At 40.3% G+C, this 19,912-nt stretch overlaps 1 protein-coding gene across 2 annotated transcripts in view; it reads left to right on the top strand.

Annotated features, from left to right (window-relative positions):
• The window catches only part of TOGARAM1 (TOG array regulator of axonemal microtubules 1), a 44,280-nt gene extending 24,580 nt beyond the window's left edge, over positions 1-19,700 (top strand). Inside the window, exons 8-22 of one of the 2 annotated variants that reach the window (XM_075504023.1) lie at positions 1,908-2,069; positions 3,920-4,018; positions 4,459-4,628; positions 5,814-5,982; positions 6,337-6,471; positions 7,207-7,360; positions 7,967-8,072; positions 8,478-8,713; positions 12,262-12,420; positions 12,992-13,118; positions 13,428-13,546; positions 15,036-15,225; positions 16,181-16,400; positions 17,182-17,268; positions 18,936-19,700. In XM_075504023.1, coding sequence (XP_075360138.1) covers positions 1,908-2,069; positions 3,920-4,018; positions 4,459-4,628; positions 5,814-5,982; positions 6,337-6,471; positions 7,207-7,360; positions 7,967-8,072; positions 8,478-8,713; positions 12,262-12,420; positions 12,992-13,118; positions 13,428-13,546; positions 15,036-15,225; positions 16,181-16,400; positions 17,182-17,268; positions 18,936-19,189 — 2,387 coding nt within the window. In that variant the 3' untranslated portion in view covers positions 19,190-19,700. Of the gene's footprint in view, positions 1-1,907; positions 2,070-3,919; positions 4,019-4,458; positions 4,629-5,813; positions 5,983-6,336; positions 6,472-7,206; positions 7,361-7,966; positions 8,073-8,477; positions 8,714-12,261; positions 12,421-12,991; positions 13,119-13,367; positions 13,547-15,035; positions 15,226-16,180; positions 16,401-17,181; positions 17,269-18,935 lie in introns of both variants that reach the window. The other variant, XM_075504022.1, reaches the window with a different exon arrangement.
• Positions 19,701-19,912: the final 212 nt, after the last annotated feature.

Genomic DNA, 19,912 nt, shown 5'->3' with positions numbered 1-19,912 from the left:
ATATTGGGTAGTCCCGGCTCCTGAGCAGACTGCAGCAGAACCCTGCTTGATACATCCCTCCGTTTGGAGAATGAAGCTCTTGGTAACTACTCTGCTACATATGCCTGGGATGATACCTGGCATCTCTCGCTTCTTTCGGGCCCACGAGGTCTGTTGCTGTGTCATAAAAGGAGACCAGATTTCTCTGATCATACTGTTTTCTGGTGGGTGCTTCCAAATACGTTATTTGCCCTAATACAGCCCTGGGAACCGAATTGCCCAGCATATGGGTCAGTTGTTCATGGGCTCCTTCTTCAGCTTTTTTTCTTTTTTTTAGAGTTTAACACTTTTGCTCTTTTCTGTTCTGGAAATTTATTTGTCGCTTACCTATCATTAACTTGCTAATTGAGCTCAGATTGCTTCAGCTGTTTCTCTAAGATGAATTTTATCAGCTTCTCTTAGCTTTGTTATAATAGAATGGCAGCTCTCAGACCTTTCTTACTTCCCAAATTCTTTCTGTAACACGCAAGTTTGTGCAGCTTTTAACAGTTGACACCTTGAAAACCTGTCTGCCTGCTGTCAGGCCTGTAGCTCATCTTTCCCCGGGGTCCTGGCAGTTTCAGAGGCCAGACGGTGCTGTTGTAGCAAATACAGCAATCAATGGATCAGTCCTGACGTGCGAGGTCTTAATGTTGATGTATGAAACACTATAACAACTAGACTTCATGGCACGGTGCAGAAATTCATGGTCAAGGAGTTCTGGGACCTTCAGGGGATCTGGCCGTATAGTAATTTTCCAGAGCATCTCACGCCAGCCCAGATCAGGGCACCGTCCGTAGCGTTCCTTGCTGGAAGAGCCTCACCGTCTCAGGAATCCCACAGCAAAACATTCCCTTCGGTTTCCGTCCCCTGGCAGAACAAAACAGCCTGCTCTGACCCGAGTTCTCAGCTGAAGAAGAGAACACCAGGAACCTTTTTAAGGATTTCAGTACGGCTCTCGATCTCATGTGCACATGGTTGGGTTGAGAGTGACGGCCACCAGTGCAGAACTTCAGGGCAGATGGGCGCAGGCGGGTGGTGGGAGATGCATCCGTCCCGTCCCGCCTGCGGCAGTGGGCGGCAGAACGCCGTCTGGTACCCCTCGGAGCACGCGAAGGGAGACGCCCGCTCGCTCTAGCTGCTGGGAGTACCGGAGTTACGTCAGCCTGTCACCTTGGTCGTGCCTGTCAGTCCCCTCAGTTAAACGCGGGGTTAGGTCCATGGAATTTGTGCAATATGTAGTAAAAGCACGTGTATGAGAAGACTTCCGTCTTTTTAGGTTTTTTGATTTTTAGGAGTATTTGGAAAAGCAGAAATGATCCTTTAAGGGACTCCTGAAGTAATTAGCGTTGCGTTTTGGTTTGGTGGTGGGTTTTTTTTTAATTTTTTAACCAAAACTAAAATGTTTGCAGGACGTTTTGCAGGCATAAAAATGCTCAGTTTCTGTTGGTGTCCCTAACTGTAACATAAAAATGTATTTTATGACTTCTAGGGTACGTAAATGGAATGATTTCTTGTGTTTTAACTAGTATTTTACTATTTTCACTTAGTTGACATGACTTAATTTGGCTTTTAATGCTGAATCACTTTAGCATTCAGCTGTTCGTATTTGAAAGACTTTAAACTAAAAAATAATTTGTCAAGCTTTGAGTTAGATTTTCAGCCTGGGTTTTTCTGTAGATGAAAGCCTTTGCATGTGAAAAATAAATAGAGCCTGAGCATCTTTGTTGAAATGCTGAGGTTTCTGTAGGCAGGAATGCTCATACTGTATGCATAAAACCAGTCTGAGGGTCTCTGAAAATGTAACTATTTGAGAATCCTGTAGTACACAGGAAAAACTATTTCTAATTTTTTTTAATATTTGTTTTTTTTTCCTTTTGCATGGCTAGCATTTGATGATAAGGGGACTTCTAACGTTAGTGTAGTTGGCCAGCGTTTGAACTGTGGCAACGGATGTGGAGATTATGAGGACAAGAAGCAAGGAGAAGTATCACGTACTATTTTTAGAAGTCAAAATACGGAACACCAAGGAAATTTTAAGCATTCAAAAGGTTTGTGAGTTTGCTACATTGCTGTTCAACTGAGCTCTCATTTATAGCAAAAACGGAGGCTATGGATGGCTTCTGTAAAGCAGGTTTTATAGAAAATACATTTCAAGGTGTTTAGCATGGTTTCCTCTTTTCTAGTCTTTATACTTACGCTAACAAGGTGGGGTTTTTTTTCTGACATTAACTGAAATTAGACTGCGAATTAAATTAAAATTAAAAGTCAAGCGATAGTACATGGCATGAAAAAGGGACCAAATTGTTATATGTCTCAGTCTGAATAAATGCACAGCTTTAAAACTTTGGTTTTAAATTACTCTGTTGTTCATTGGTAAAATTAAGGAACTTAAACCATTGTACTTTACATTTCAGTTTTTGTAGTGACAAATACAAAATCAAATAGCAATATTCCACATGTTAATAGACATGGAATAATGAAGGTCTTTGTCCCAGTAAGATTTTTTGTTTTCTCCATCTCTTGTTTCAAGATTAAACATGGACAGTTTTGTCTGTTCTCAAGGTTTTGTAGAAATGGTGGAATGCTATTTTTTGTGAAACATTTAAAGCTGAGCAATGGAAGTAAAGTTTATAATCAGATTTGTAAATCCTTCTTTTTTTGTTAGTACCTGCTTATCCTGTGATGCCTGTGAAATGGAAGTTTGTAAGTTTTTCGGGGTAGAAGCTGAGGTTAGGACAGAAGGTCCTGAGCTGGGGCTGGGTTCCAAAGAGGATCCAGTATTTGATGCACATTCAGTTACGGTCTAAGAGAGAATTGCTCATGAAGCCTCGAGATTATGTTCAAGAAAATCCCAAAAGACCAATTTTGACAGTTCTCGAATGTTAAAACTGGGAACATTCAGAAGCCAATGATTGAGTTTGTGGGAGGACAAAGTAACACTTGCTAGAGAAACCTTTTCACTTGATCTTTTTTCTTGTAAAGCATAAAAAGGAGAGCTCCAAAATTAAAACTATGTAGTCAGGTAATTTGTAAAGTAGAGAGGCATCTGTCATACTCTTGCCTGTGATTATTTTTGGCAAACTAGAGATGGAGGTGAGGGCAGAAAGCGTAACAGAGCTGTCAGGAGTCCCAAAGTGCCGAGATGCTGCCGGGCAGGGGCTACTGCAGGGGCTGGGTGCCTGGTCCCTCGCGCAGTGCCAGAGGCTCTGCGGCAGCTCTGGATGTGACAGGGGGCTGCCGGGTTACCCGAGCGTTTCTCAGCTCGGGTGGCTCAGTAGCCCGCTGACTTCATTTATGCACTTGCGAGTAGGTAAGCGGGCTTTCCTAAATCATCTTTTCTGTTTAGAAGTTTCAGATTATTCGTGTTAAATAGCAAAGGCAAACGGTGCTCCTCTTCTGTCACAAACTATCGTTTTTATTTGCCACTAGTGTAGGCAATATAGAAGTACATAATATATGTCATCCACTTCGGTGAAGAATTTGAGGGACTGCTAATCATTTCTGTGGGAAACAGCATTAAGTGCTGCTTGGGGAAAAAATATTTTAGCAAATTCTGTTTTGATTCAATTCTGCTGAATTATGTAAGAAACAGTGCTATACTTCCACTGAGTGAGTTAGAAGCTTCTGGTTTTTTTCAGTGGAATCAGTCGATTTAAAAATCCTCTTACAAACATCAGTTTTCTTTGCGATCTTTTGGCAGAAATTTTGTTCGCTATATCCTTTCCGTGATTTTGAGGATATCAATATTTATTAAATCCTGTTAACCTCAGTAACTTGAAAACAGACTGATTCATAAAAGTGATAAATTCAGATGTCAGTATATGATGACATTTTAGAAGAATAAAACGTGTACCAAAGCGTAAACTACATGATTTACTTTGTGTGATTTTTTTTTAAGGTCTTGCAGAGTCAGCGTCTAGTTTTCCACAGATGAACAATCTAGATTTCATTTCGCCAAGTGTCCTGTCTGAAGATGCAGTTGTAATTGTTGGTAAAGGTATTACAAAACCAAAATTATCTCCTGTATCTCCCCACGTTATTAAAATGAGGGAAAATGTACCTTTATAGAGTGGGAAAAGAAAGAATAGATTCCGTACAACATTTTAGATGTGAACAATCTCCAGTTTAAACAGGAATAAAAAGAACTATGCTTGAAAGTTTTGCAGTTACTGGATATGCTATTCCATTCCAACAACAGAGAATGGCAGCAAATCATGAAGGTTAGGTCTTGGTTCTAGCGCAGCGTGCACGCGTGTACGTGCATCCATCCTACTCGGTAGCATAAGGTAAGAGTACCTTTGGGTGGAAACTGGCACTAATCGTACGGTAGCAATGCTTTTATCTCCTTGAATTACTTTTGGCTTTCTTTAGTTTTTGCTAGGGTCTGCTGAATGAAATGGCTATTTTGGTGAGGGCACAACACGATATGCCTTTCAGGTGTTTTTGGAAGTCCTCCTTCTGCAGGAACATACAGCCAGTCCACAACGTGTGTAGCGAATGGAGATGACCAAGCTGTCAAAGAGGAGACTGAGCCATCATCAGGGATCTGTGGGAGGAGCGCCCAGCAGAACAGTGCGTCTCATTTCCATGTTGAAAATGAAAAAGAGGTAAGAATTTCAGAACTTTTGTATTGTCTTGCTTCCTGTTTTTATCTGTATGAATACAGCTCAACACAGTTTTGCAGTCTCTACGTTACGGTAAACAAGAGCTTGATTAAAATAGCCTGTAGCCATCAAGCTGCTTCTCCCTGCTTTTTCTTGTTGGTCCCACCTGGATATTTTAGAATGGCAAATTGCCATGTCAGAAGCTTCCCACCTAACTCAGAAGTCTCTGGGAGAAGGGCTGCACGAGGGAGTGGAGCTGGAAAATGTCCTCTTCTCTGACTCCCACAGCACATAGAAATGTGGAAGGAGGAACTGGCTGGGTTTGATCATGTCTTGTTTTCTGGGTGAATGCATTAATCTAGCTCCACTCATAAGTTTTTTAAAAAACAGTCTGAATATCTGTCCCATAACATGGTTTCATGAGGAGTGGTGCTGCTTTGTTAAATACTATTTACATCTGTTATAACACGGAGCAAGATTTATCTGAATGAAGTGTGATACAAATTTTAAAAAAATTGACATGAAAATCACAAACCTTTCTGCAAACATTTAAAATAACATTTTAAGATGACTAAAACTCTATGTTAATGATAAACAGTGTCTTAATTTTCTGATTTCCACTGAAGATATGAATAAGTGGAGGGATCAAATTTAAAGGAGTAAATGGAGGAATGTATTAAATGTTACTAAGTTTTCATGAGGAACTGTAAGCATCTTACACATACAAGAGAGTAGGGTCAGATCACACTGGTAAAGACCAGTGTTTAAAAAAATCCTTGTGTGCTTAAATGTGAGTGAGTTAGCCCAGCCTGTGTATTTGTTAGTCAAAATTCTAGGAAACTACACACCGCTGCCAAGAATAGAAGGCCTTTTCTTGCAGACTTTCATTCTCTAACTATTCAGGTATTTTAGAGTAAGTGATTATTTCCCTTAAATGTTTAAACCTGGAACGTTGCCTCTTTTTGCCAGTAGGACTACTTACCATGCAGGAAGCACACACTCAGCTCTTTTCAGGATTTGGTTTAATATTTATGTGAATAATTTCCTTTTGCTCTGTAGAATAATGGTGAAAATAGTAATTTTCCATGCTTACCTTCGAGAATATCAAGAACTGGGTAGTAAGTTATTGGGTAACTTGTGCATTATATCAGAGTGCTTATCATAATGGGTGCATTAATTTTTTTGCAGATAAAAGTTGCCATGTCAAAATCTGCCCAGGATAAGATGATGCGGAAGAAAAAAGATGAAAAAGAACACAGTCATAAAGAACATCAGGAAGTCAAAGACCTCGAAGAAAAGGAAGAAAACCCTTGGGAAAGACTTAAACTGAATGAATCCGAGAAAATGACAACCGAAAGTGAGGATTAGTGTTTGTCTTAAAAGAATAATACCTTGTTAAATGCTGCTGAAATGGAAATTAAAATTCTGTGATAATTACCAAAAATCATGACTGTTTAGTGTGACATAAGGTATTGCTAGAATTAATTTTACACTGCAGTTTACTCTTTAGTCATTTGTTGTCAGTCTTACAATGCAAATGGTGGAGAGTAAAGTGCTTATGGGAAGTATTTGAAAGACTGTAGTTAAGAAAAATTTCAAAAGACAAATTAGGACTGAAAATACTAGCTTTTTCCTTTTTTCTGATTTGTTGTTGTTGTAGTTTGTAGTTTGGACATTTGTTGTAGTTTGGACATTTCCTTCTATTTTCTAGAGTTAAATCTCTGTGGGGATATAATAACATCGTCAAGAAATGTGTCTTTGTCATTAGAAAACGTTGCCTTGAATCCTTCCTTAAAAAGAACATCCAGTTTGAAGAAGACAAAATGTTCAGCCTTGCTAGATTCTGGTAAGCTGTTACAGTAAACTAAAGACTGTTAAAATATTTGGGTATGGGGAGTGGGACAGTTCCAAAATACAATCAGGTTTAATAAGATTACTGTGTACAATGGACAGTCCTGAGGTGCTCTGGAAGAGTCGTACTTTGGGGGCGGTGGTGAAGGGGATTAGAATTCCTCGTTGCTCCCTTGAAACATTTTTCATTATGATTTGTTAGGAAGGTGTTTGAAACATGAGAGGGTGTTTTATTTGCTCAGCAATGTAAATGATGTAATTTATTAATGGCAAATAGACTCCCTTCTGTCCCCAAGAAAAACATTTCTGGGTACATTTTGTCACTGAGATGCCTTTAAAATATGCAGTAGAAATCTTTTCAGAATAGAAGCTCATACTGATGATGGTTGAAGGTCTTCAGAATGTCTCAAGTGGCTCTTTAAGTTTTACTATATTGTCTCTTACCACGCTGTTCTTTAGCACATCGTGCATCCATTTTTACATTAAAAAACCCACTACATTTGTGTTTGCTACTTTTTAAAGTGGTAGTTGTTTGCAAAAAAAAAAAATCATTCACATGAATGAAATGCTGAATGATCGAGGATGTAACTGGGAAAGCGGTCTTTTTGAAAACCTGGTCCCTTAGTAGCAGCAGTCTGTATATACCTCAAACTCTTAATATTTCCTTCCTTTGAATGAATTGTTTTCTTCAGATTATGCTAATTATTTGTTGTGCTTCATGACTTTGTAGATGAAATTTCTCTCGGGGCACGAGGACGCTATAAAGACCGGACCCCCTCAGTCACTCATAGCCCAGAAATAATGGACCCATCAGAACTGCAGCCCTTTTCGAAACCGGACACGGCACTGACAGAAGCCTTGACGCTTTTAGCTGATGATGACTGGTAGGTGTAAACATCGATGTACAACCTGAATCTAATGTAGAAGGTGTTTATTTTGATAACGTACTTTTAAAAAACCAGCAAAATGGACATAACATCAAAAATAGTGAGAAGGATTGCAAGTGATATATGAGAAAAAAGAAAAAAGGTTTTTTTCAGTCCAGATCCTGGTTAAACTGTAGCTGTTGTACGTGGAGGCTTAGTAGCGAAGCTTTCAGAGACATGTAGAGACGTCTTAAGTTTAAGCGCTGTTCTGGAGGGGGCCCCCACCAATACCTTCTGCCCTTTTCTGTGCAATATAAGGCTTCAGTGTGCTCTGACTGGCGAAATGGGGATACAGCGCTGCTGCCTTTGCAACTAGGGGAAGGAAAGGAATCCTTTAATTGCCACTAACGTGAGCTGTAGGAAAGAATTGAGAGACTGGTATGCTAAAATAGTCTTACTACCCCATTAAAAGAAGGACTCACTTTGAAAGAATTTCCTACATTATATGTCATTGCTTTATTTTACAATCTAATTTGTTTGCTGTTTGGTTTCTTAGAATTCTATGTTTTAATATTTTTATGAAAATTTGCAAACGTTTTGAATGTAAATATTTTTTTTACATAGGGAGAAGAAGATTGAAGGTCTGAACTTCGTTAGATGTTTGTCTGCCTACCATGCGACTATTCTGACTGCAAAGCTACACGAAACAAGTTTGGCTGTGGCTCAAGAGGTTAAATTTTACGATCAGAATATTTCACTGACTGTATGTGTGTGTATGTATTTTATAGCTCTCAGATAGACTGCAGTGAAATGGTATGGTCATCTGTGGTTAGTTTTCTCCTGTTGAACAGTCTCAAAAGGAGGAGTTTGTCGTTCAGCAAAGCAGCTCATGCTTCAGATACCAACACTTGATCTGATTTGCTAAGAGACTGAAAAAATGTAGATTGTAACTTTGTAACATTTTTCATGTGTATGTATTTTAATTCTCACACATTGTGAATCAAGTTAGAAATGTATTTCTCAGTTGCTTTTAATGTTACTTAAAAATTACAAAGGGAAACATTAAGCTTTACTTATTTTAAAGTATATTTTATAAACATTATTCATTGTTTGTTTGGGTTTTTCCTGTGTGCAGGTCAAGAATTTACGCTCAGGTGTTTCTCGAGCTGCTGTGGTCTGTTTAGGGGATTTGTTCACCTACCTGAAAAAGAGCATGGATCAAGAACTAGATAATACAGTAAAAGTCCTTTTGCACAAAGCTGGTGAATCCAACACATTTATAAGGGAAGAGGTAGACAAAGCACTGAAGGCTATGGTTAATAATGTGACTCCAGCACGTGCACTTTGTTCTCTTATAAATGGAGGGCAAAGGTAATTCTTACAAAGACTTTATAAAGAAATAACTTGTGAATACATTAAATTATAAAATATAGTCTTTTTTAAAAAAATCAAAATACAACAGGCAGAAATTTGAAAATATAGTAAGTCAGCTCTGCAAAACTTCTACCCAGGGCAATGTTTGTTGACATAAAAGTAAAAGGTAGCCCCCCGGTTTCTTTCTGTGCATCATGTGAAAAGTTGGCTGTTGCTTTTGGAGCTTGGTATATTTTTGGGTCATTTTGCAACGCTTCAGTAATTTTATTTGCTGTTAGTATAGTATTCTTATGAAACTACTATTTTGCTGTGCGTAGTAGAGCTCACATAGCATTCTCATTTTTCATTTGCTCTGCAATCAAATGCTTGTCTTTTTCAGTTTTCAGCACTACTTTTTATTTAGAAAGATGATTTATAACTTACAATTCTGTAGCTGCAACTGTCTTGGTTGATTTCCTGTTCTTCTCTAGACTTAGCTGGTTAATAGTCTTTTCTGTCTGCATTTTAATCTCCTTTACAGTGGTGGTGGCCATTATTTTCTTGAGTACCTCAAACAAGCCTCCATTTCTGGTTGCGTGGTTTGATTCTGACCTCTAGCTCACCTCAGTCTGTAGTAGAAGTTACATTCCTTTCGTTCACTTTCCCTGTTAAGTATGTTGTTCTTTTTCTTTTATATCCTCATTCACTGTAACAGCAGTACTTAGTCAAGCCATTAGGCATTCCAGGAGGTTAGATATATACCCACTTAATCTCTTACCTATCTGTCACCACTTAGGTGACATTTAATAGGCGACATTTCTCGTAGCCTGTCCCTTCCATTAAATATTTCAGATGCTACATTATAAATCAATCCTTAGACTTTCTGCACAGCTACAAATCATCAGAGTTAGTCTTGATTAAAAATGTTTTGTTTCCTGTTTTGTTTCCTGAGAAGCTGGTTGTTGTAGAATATATTGATTCTGTCTCCTGAAAGCCAATGAGAACCATACTGCAGTTACCTGAACTTTAACTGAAAGGCAAATATCGGGCTTGGGATTTAAGTTATTTATGAATCATGCCCCCACGCACTTGTTTTTGTGCGTTTAAAAGCAGCAGACAGTAACTGCACGTTGCTTTAATTCAGAAGCCGCGTAAAGTGGTCTGTTTATGTAGTCCCATCATGTCTTCAGCAATCCTTGGCCGAGCAATACTCATGATCATAATTGGCTACATCTGATCTCCCCATTTTCAGTGGCAGGTTCAAGCACACTGACCTATCCTTAAGAGTTTTCTAGACCTATAAACATTTGACCCCTCCAGTTGTGAACTCAGACATATTTTCAGTTATCTAAGGCATCAAAATTATCTGAGCTGTGAGTCTGAATACAGCATTTGAAGCAGGGATTAATTTCTTCACAGCTAAGAAGACCTCAGTCAAAGCAGGGTCTAAATCATGGAGTACAGTACGTTATAACACATGACATCAGTGGATGGCCTAACCAGCACTGTGAGGTACAGCTTTTCTAGTAGTGGCTTCAGGAAACTGGCCACGTTGGCAACAGAGCCCATGCAGCACATACGGAGCTATCCTCTCTGGAGGCTGTAACAGCGAATACAAGAATTCTCTTTCAAAGTGGAAATTTGGGGGGAAAATGGCATGTGTCTGCAGTATGGAGTGGAGAGTTGCTGTCTGACACAACTGTGTAATTACACAAAGGATATCTTTTCTAAATTTGGCTTATACATTGAGTTGCTTGTATTCACCACAACTTACGTATTCAAGTTAACAGTTACGGTTTTGCTTACGGTTCATAGACCTTTTAAAATGTACCTATTTTCTGCTCAACGTGTTTCAAGCCTACTGTGATCATAAGTATTAATGCTTGCAACCCTGAGTAGATATATATGCTGATTCTTCATCAGCTACAAAGTTGGTTTTGACTTTACCAAGAAGAATAATTAAAAGCGTTTTTGTTTGCTTTTGTGAGATGCTGCTCTAAAGATACTGGACTGTTGCTGTAAGCTCACCTCTGTGAATAGATGCTTGACCTGAGAGCATGACTCCGGCAGTAGATCTGAAAGTGATTGTATTTCAGAAATTTTAAAATCACGTTTCTTACCTGTATGAATTGCGTTTAATTCTAAGGTCTTATGTGCATACAAAAAGATCTCCAGCTCTTTCGCATGAGCAGCGGGCATTTGTGGGGAGCGGGGGCTTACTTGCTTCCATGGAGTGAGGTCTTTAAGCCTCACAGTTCTTGTTTTCCCGTCGGTACATGGAGGAGTTAGTCTCTTACAGCAGGAGTTAGTCTCTTACTGTTTCCCTTCTCCCACGCTCCCCAGACGTGTGGCTGCTGTACAGAGATAACGGCAGGTACTGAGCACGAGCCAAAGCTAGTCTTAAACTAGATAGCTCAGTAGCAGCTGGGAGGATGGCTACATTCGCGGGGAGTTCAGCAGGGGAGCTGCCACGCTACCAGATAGGTTTTGCAGCCCGGACGGCATTCTGAGCTGCGGCATTTTGCAGTTTGAATAGACCTGGCTAGTTGTCTTTGCGCAGTGCAGTCTAGTGGGAGCTTTACTTCCAGTGAGGCCGTGGTAATCTGTGGCACCAGAGAAAACGAAAGCCTTGGTGAAGGGGAAGGCAGTCATTCAGGAAGAACGCTGGGTGTTCACGTCAAACTGCAAAGCTTGTTTGACATGAGCCACTGGTGTGGTTTACCAAGGCAATTCTTTTCCTTTGCTCTCCCCTTTAAACCAGGTTTTCCCTGTGAATGATGAGCCATACAAATGTCTCATTTACTGTGCAATGAAACTGTCCTCAAAGTAGGATTTTTCATCCAAAGATAAAAATAAAATTGGAAAAGTTTGACTTTGGAGAATTGTGTACTCTGAAAACACGTGGGATCAGCGGGTACAGCAGCATTTATATAAAACGTTAGTTTGCTGCATGGGTTTGAAAAGTGATTCCAGCTTTTCTTTCATTTTCATCAACATAGGTGTTTAATGGCCCCCATTTTGGAGAAAATAGACTTCTGCAAGATTTTTAGAAGTCAATAGAATACTGCTTTATTTAATTTTAAATTGATATAAAATACACAGGATGTGTTTCTGAGCATAGGGACTTGTTTTTCATAAAGTTGATGGAAAGAACATGTAGTAGTGTGCTTTCTAAAATATTTTACAATTACTTTAAGGAACACTAGAAAGTAAATTCTAAAAAGAAGACAATTACTAGTTTTATTAATCCAAAAGGTGCAGTTAGAGGTTGAAACTGACTTTAAACAAAAAGAATATAATTTTTCTTTCTTCATTTGCTTTCTTGTAGTTTGAGATTTAAGTGAATGGAATGAAATGAAATTTAATCAAATGGATTATCGTTTTAAATAAAGTTATTTGTCTTTGCTCCACGAGGTCTTCTCTATACAGCCAGAATAAGTATCTGCATATCAGCAGTATGCTAGTTGTAGATTATGCTAAAGACGAAAAAAGAAAACTTGTATACCATGAATACTGCTGTTTCGCTCCTGTGAGGAGTTTTTACTAAGCAGCTGTGTTTTCTTTAGCCACCTGCATTCAGCGGTGAGAAGATGCACAGCCCAGCACCTGTCGGACATTGTAGAACGTATGGGACCGGAGCGGATTCTGTCTGGAACCAAAGTTGTCGCTGATCGGATTTTCCCTGCAATAGCCAGGTTCGCACAGGATAGTTCACAACAAACAAGGTTAGTAAGGTTAATAGTTAAGATGAGCACATTCCAGGTGCATAGCTCGGTGTGTGTTGCTCTGCAGTGACAGAGGATAGAATCGTGGAAGCATTTAGGTTGGAAAAGAGCCTTAAGATCATCGAGTCCAACCCTTAACCTCACACTGCCAAGACTGTTAAGATAGCATATGTGACAGGCATGACCTGAATGCCTGCTGCGCTGTGCCCACCCTGGCTGCAGGAAGAGGAGGGGCTCGAAGGACATACTCTGCTGGGCACAGATGAGATGCAGGCCATGGAGGGAGTGCTGGCACTGGGATCCATGCTGTCTGACTGACAAGGCTGGACCATCCTATTTAAAGACGGCTGAAATGGAAGACTGTTCTCATTATTTTGCTCAGTTGTTGATTAAATAGCGATTCTTGAGCATAGTTTCTTTGTGGGAGGATGAAAAGGGTGTCTGGTTACACACATAGATAGCAGTCTTCCTGCACTTTCGTGTTTTGGAATTACACACCTATAATTATCCATAGAGTTACAAAGCAAATCCATGTTTACAGATGTATATGTCATGGTCTGTTGCCCTGCAGGTATTATGGTCGAAAGATGCTCTTCAGTATGATGACTCATCCTGATTTTGATAAAACGCTTGAAAAGTATGTGCCGACCAAGGATTTGCCTTACATTAAGGAATCTGTTAGCAATCTACGTGAGAAGGTATGTGGAAAAGCTCTTGTTTAACAGCTGAGAAACGTAAACGTGTACTAGCGGCCATTAGGTGTAGACAGTGAGCCTACAGGGAACGGGGGGAGTGCATTCAGAGCGAGACCAGTAATCGAGTGACTACAGCATGGCAAGGTACTGCTTGTTAGCTGCCCTGCGCGTGCCTTTGCTCCTTGCAGATACACTGGATGAAATGTACTTTGCCTAATGTACTTTGCGTGGCTGTCAGACTTGCTGTTACAGGGTCTCCAGCAGTGCAGAACTGTACCAGTCGTGTTAATTAACGGTTGCACCTTTGTGCAGGGTTTGGGGGAGATGCCATTAGATACACCCTCAGCAAAAGGAAGACGTTCCCACACGAGTAGTGTTGGACATTCGAGGTCATCATCTACTTCCAGAGATGCTCTCAACTTCACTGACAGGTAATGACCTTCAGTGTTTCACCCTGTTAGTGACGTGACCTCTAGGATAATAGCCTCACCACAAGAAGAGAGTATAGAAACATTCCCAACAGGGCTGTGAAAATTAAACATACCTGAAGAAAAGGGAAAAACTTGACATGTCCCAGATAAACTCTTTTAAACAGGGTAATTGGTAATATTAAAATGGCTTTGTGCATTTTCAAGTTAATTTGTCTGTTGACTGTCTGTGAAAATACACACAGTACACAAAACGCTTGGAATTCACGGGAGATCCGTGTCACCATCAGTTCAAGATATTGCTGTTCAGAAGCTGTAGAAAAAACATGCCTAGTGGTAGCCGCAGTACAAATTATCTGTTTGTGCACTTGCCTGGACACCAAGTATTTAGTTAGATCCTAACTCGGAATGCTGAAGGTTTTAGATGATACTCTGTCCTTTTTTAGTTTTCTGTTTGGTCTTCTATTGAACTGAAAAAGAAACCCCCTTGAAATTTAAACCAAGCCAAAAAACTGCATCCAAGAATATAGAGCTCAGGGGGCTGTGGCTGCCTCCTGAAGTTGAAGAAAGTGTGTCTATTCAGGAACAGATTTCTTTGACACACTCTCTACTATTCAAAATAATAACTAATTCCACATTTGATGGTAAATTTTGCTTTGGCATGTAAAAACTACGTCTGCTTTCTTAGAAGAGGTGCTACTTACCGTGTTACGCCGAAGACTCTCTTATCTTTGATTGAGGAACTTTTAGTGGCCTGTGATACACCAGCAGGACAGGGGATTTTGATGCCGCCTTTTGTTCTCACAGAGCTGATAGGTTTGGATTTGAAAATGCAAGAAAGATGCTTATTCCATTCTCTTTCAAAGAATTCTGTTCAGGAATTAGGAATGAGCTAGCGACTCTGTCTGGACTGGTCTGTAAATGCAGGATACTTACCTGGACAGAGAAGTGATTCCTCAGATTTTATAATCCTTTCCATGACTGTCTAATAAGATTAGATGCTACAGATAATTTGTTTCCAAATATTCTATGAAGAGTTCTGGAATTTCCACCTCCGCGTGGCATGTTACTCAGGTGCCACCTAGACTGGGATCAGTGTTTAAAGTACTTTGAGAATAAAGAATTAAACTACAGTAACTTCTGGAGGTTTTTTTGACCTGTTGATGTGAGGGAAGTTCACAACTGTTACTGGTCACAAACCCAGCTGCTCTCGTACAGAAACTGGAAACAGCACAGGGCTCCTGCCTAGCTGAGGCTTCTCTCGTGTGTGATAGGTATATATGCATTTAGAGTGGAACGTATATCGAGACTTTAGGACTATTAGGTGATAGTTTTTTTTTAAATTACCATGTTTAAAGTGAAAGTGCTTCATCAGAAGATTTTCTGTTTACTTCTGATGTTCGCACTTACATGGAAAGAGAATGTCTGAGATTAAAGACTCCTGTTTCAGCTTGCTGATGCGTTCACTGAATAACTTCTTCCTTTCCAATAGAGAGACTACAGAAGCCCGTGAAGTCATGAGAAAAACAGCTCCTCGTAATTCACTAGAAAGCGAAGAATATGTTAAAGACATTATAGGTTTATTGAATGCAAAAGACTTCCGTGATCGAATAAATGGCATTAAGCAGCTGTTATCAGATACAGAGAACAATCAAGGCTTTGTTGTTGCAAACATTGTGAAGGTAACTGTATGAAAACATTTTATTTCAAAGGTCTTTAAAGTTGTGTCACAAAGTTTTCTGATAAAAATCTTGGCTCCCTCTTTCAACAAGAATGTCTGAGGAACAGGAAAACATTGAGGAATAGGTGAGGCATGCTGAAGGGGGAGATATGTAAGCTACAAAGGTAGTAAAGGAAGTAAACAGGAGGAAGAAGCTGAAAGTTTTCACTTAGAGATAGCACTCTTTGAACTGTTTCTGGAATACCGCGTGCAGTTTTTCATGCCACTGCTGAGTGAATATCAAAATATCGGAACAGGTTACAAAAAGAGCAGCAAGGATTAATCAAGATCTGAAAACCTGTCTCTGAAACACAGCTGCAAGTTCTGCCTGCTTTGTTTGTCCAGAAGGTGAGGAGAGGTCTTTATTATGATAAAGCTTACAGTAGGTGTCTTTCTGATAGGAAAGGAGGTTCTTTGGGAGAAAAATACTGCTGAGGTCCAACAGGTGTAAACTAAAGATAGATACAATGAAAAGAAAACCAAGATTGTCTTTAACAGTGCAGTGTCTTTGCTGTGGAACTATGAAACACTTCTGTGGAACTTTGCAATATCTTAACTGCGAATGTTTTTGAAATCTTTAAAACATTCTTTTTGCTAAATAGAGCTAGGTCTTGCTAAAAATACTTGCTTGCAGAAAATATTAGTCATACTGAAAGTTACAGATGGCTAGTTTACCTCCATTACACTGTATAGGAATGATTCCAATTCAGATGAGGTGAGATACAGTCGAATAACACACACTATAAAACTATCAAATGTTGCTTTACTTGCTAAAAAAATTATCTCAGGTATTTGCATCTCAGAGCCATCTTTTGCTAAGATGGACAATTAAAGTGTAACAGTAAAGCAGGAAATGTAATACCCCCCTCAAACATCAATTGTTAATTCCGATGAATGCTGTTTGGGTACTTTTTCAGATCTTTGATGCTTTCAAGTCTCGTTTACATGACTCAAACAGTAAAGTAAATCAGGTTGCTTTGGAGACAATGCACAAGATGATTCCATTGCTGAAGGACAATTTATCACCTGTGATCAACATGCTAATTCCTGCCATGGTAGACAACAACCTGAACTCCAAGAACCCAGGGATTTATGCAGCTGCCACAAACGTTATTCAGGCTCTATGTCAACACTTAGGTAAGTAATTTACTCCCTCTTCATTTTAAAGAGTTTTAATTGTATTAATTAAATTCTGAATTCAAAGAGTTACTCTTTCCAATAGTTTCCATCCAATCATTACATTGTGTAACGAATCATTGGTTTTATTCTCACACTTTCTGAACCATACAAGTCGTCTTAATACTTTGCCCATCCAATAAAGACATACAGCTAGCTGGACTTGTCCTAAGCACGTAGGTGGTTTCGTTATTTTTCCACAGTGGGTGTTTTTTGCTGTGAGGGTGACTGAGTCCTGGCACAGGTTGCCCAGGGCGGTTGTGGAGTCTCCGTCCTTGGCGATACTTAAAAGCCGCCTGGACATGGTCCTGGGCAAGGGGCTGAAGTGGCCCTGCTTGCACGGGAGGGTTGGACCAGATGATTGTCAGAGGTCCCCTCCCACCTCAGCCATCCTGTGTGTTCTGTGTTTCATTATCCTAAAGCTTGTCACGCTGCTGAATCTCTTAAACAGGTCGAAGAACTAGATTCTTGCTGAGTTGTGTATGCCACAACTATTTTCCTACCTCAACTATTTTAGCTTTGGAGCAGAATCTTAGTATTTTCAGTAAACGAATAGGCTATGTTCTACCAGATGCTAGGAGCTAGGGCGTGTTAAGAGTATCTTTTAATGCTTTTATGCCCTTAAATACATCACTGTGTTTTTTGAAGTATCATAAGTAAGGTTCTTATTTACATTTTTCCATATTGTGTTTATTTCCAGACTGTTTAATTTTCTGTTCTTTGTTTTGTTCTTTGCCTTTAGACAACTATTTGCTCCTCCAGCCATTCTGCACAAAAGCCCAGTTTCTGAATGGAAAAGCAAAACAAGACATGACAGAAAAGCTGGCTGGTAAAGTGATGTTTGACTTTGCATGTTTGTTTGTGTACCATCCTAATTAGGCAATTTCACTGTAGGATGGCGGTGGCTATATATCTTCCCTTCTGTCACAGTAGATTGTGGATTGCTGCATTAAGGAGGCAGCAGTTGTCAGCTTTCACCCCCTTCTAATGCAAATTGAAGCTATTGCTGGCAAAACAAAGGATTATGATGATGCAATCAGATACGCCCCTGGAAGATGTACAAATACCTTAAGCTTATAATAATTTTAATATGGAATCAGAGAGAATGAGTTTTGTTTTGTAATGAGTTTCATTCTGTCAGTAACTGAGTTTTTGTACTGTATTGCGACTGGAGTCCCCATGCGCCTACCTCTGCCCGGTCGGCAAGCATCCTTTCCTGCGTAGGGCCAGGGGCGCGGGGCTGGCGGAGGAGCGGAGGCTTGCCTGCGTCACCTGCTTGCTTCAAGTCGTATTCCCTTGCAGTAGTCGCTCCCTTGTACTCTTGCCAGGAAGAAAACGATGCGAACAAGCGACTGCTTTTTCTGAGGTTTCCCAGCACAGAACATCCGCTGTTCTGTAAGGCTGCTCCTACAAACTCCTGAATTTTACTTCTGTACCTTTTCACTTTCTGCAGTTGGTCTTGTTCTCATTTTAAGGCTCTGGGTAATACATATCGGCGTTCAGTCGTAAAGGAGACGAGCTGAGCTGCAGTCACCACAAAGATGGCAGACTTCTTAATGGCTGTCTTCCTAAACTGATGTCAGAAGTTTAAAGACAAATTTGGTTAAAAATTGAAGACAAATTTTAATTAGAATATACATATTTTAATATTGAGGGTTATTACTAGCAGAAGTGCTGAATTTTCCTTTGATGTTTTAAGTGAACAAGGGATGTCTTTATGGGAAATATGCTTGAACCAAACAGACGTTATTTGGCTTACTTTCAGAGCAGTTCTGTGTGTAGTAGCTATGAAATTGAACTAAACACCATAATGGACAGTCTGTTCTTGAAATATTCCTAAATTCATGCTTTCTGAATGTGTTAGTCACCAACCTTTAAACAGTTCACCTCTTGCTGGGATTTTTTGGAGTAGTTTTGTATTATCTATCAGAAGAGTCCATTCTAGCAAAAGGGCAAACATTTGCAAATGAAATACTTAATTCATGATGTAACTGCCTAAGTAGGGAAAATGCTTCATCTTACATATATTTATAGTATAAGGCTACTTTGTTCCTTAAACTCAGATACATATACCTGCATATTTCTGGGGTAGAGGGGAAATCATAAAATATCAAATGTTACACAGTGCACTGTGAGAAATAAAAGGTCCTTATGATAATCCTAACTAAAAACCCCTCAAAAAAAACTTTGTTTCTTTTACTTCTTTTAATTTAATGGAAAATTGTAATTACCAGCAGTAGCAGTCCTGCTGCATAAACTGACAGAGGATAAAAGGGGAGTTTGTAGGGAAGGCTGGTATCTTTTATTGGAGCACTGATACTGTTGCAGCAGCAGACAAGCTCTTGTGCATAGCAAGCATTCCTTCATTAGTTGCTTGGAGAAGATGATTTGACATTAAGTGCTTTTAAACACCTCTCAAAGCAGGGGATCACTGCTGAATTGCATTTTAAAAATAGTCTTCAAGCGCTGCTTGATGACCTGTTGTCTTTCTTGCAGACCTCGTTACAGAGTTATACCCACGGAAGCCTTACGCTGTGGAGCAAAAAGTTCTAGTTGTCCTTTGGCACCTCCTGGGAAATATGACCAACAGTGGCTCTTTGCCTGGAGCCGGAGGAAATATCCGGACAGCCACAGCGAAATTATCGAAAGCACTTTTTGCACAGATGGGTCAAAGCCTGTTAACTCACGCTGCATCTCAGCCACCGCACATCAAGAAGAGTTTAGAAGAATTTTTGGAGATGGCAACCTAAAATAACGATCTCTGCACGTGCGTGAAACTCAATCAGCCGACTGACTCGGATAGACGGACAGCTGTTTACATGGAGACACGTGGGCCCATCCCCGTGTCGCTGGTTCGCAGTGCCTGCGTTTCCCATGCAGGAGGGCCGCTGTTGGGAGAGCCTGCGGAGCGCTGGGCTGCACTGGGCTGTGCTGGGCTGCACTGGGCTGTGCTGGGCTGCGCTGGGGCCGGCTCCCCTCGCTGCTGCCAGCACGGCCGCAGGCGAGTGCCCGGTGATGGAGGAAAATTCACTCCTGCTCATCCGCACTTATTTTTAGAAGATACCGCACAGCACCCCGTTTGCGGGTGTCAGATTGCTAACGAATAAATACACTTATCACATAGTCATGTTTTGACTTGTTTTAGCACTAAGCTTTACATTGATAAGTGGAAGAAAAACCTGGAGATAATTATACAGTACAACAGGGTTTTGTGTGGTATTTGTGAAAAATACGTATTTTTTTAATCCACTTACACAGTTGTGCAGTATTAGCTTGCTGTGGCTGCTGTTACGGTACTGTAACGTTTGCTTGGTGGCTGGGCATGCTCATCTGCACGGGAATGTACACCTCCGGCAGCTCGCAGCGAAGCACGGCGACCCGCTCTGAGGGAAACGAACCCTTCCCCTTCCCCTGACAGCGGCGGCCGTTGGCCACGGCACCCGCGCCCCTCCTGCGCCCCGGCCCTCCCGCTG

This window comes from Mycteria americana, chromosome 5 (genome assembly GCF_035582795.1).
Source record: "Mycteria americana isolate JAX WOST 10 ecotype Jacksonville Zoo and Gardens chromosome 5, USCA_MyAme_1.0, whole genome shotgun sequence".
NCBI lineage: Eukaryota > Metazoa > Chordata > Aves > Ciconiiformes > Ciconiidae > Mycteria > Mycteria americana.
Note: the sequence above shows the minus strand (reverse complement) of the source record. Positions and strands in the feature narration are given on the sequence as shown.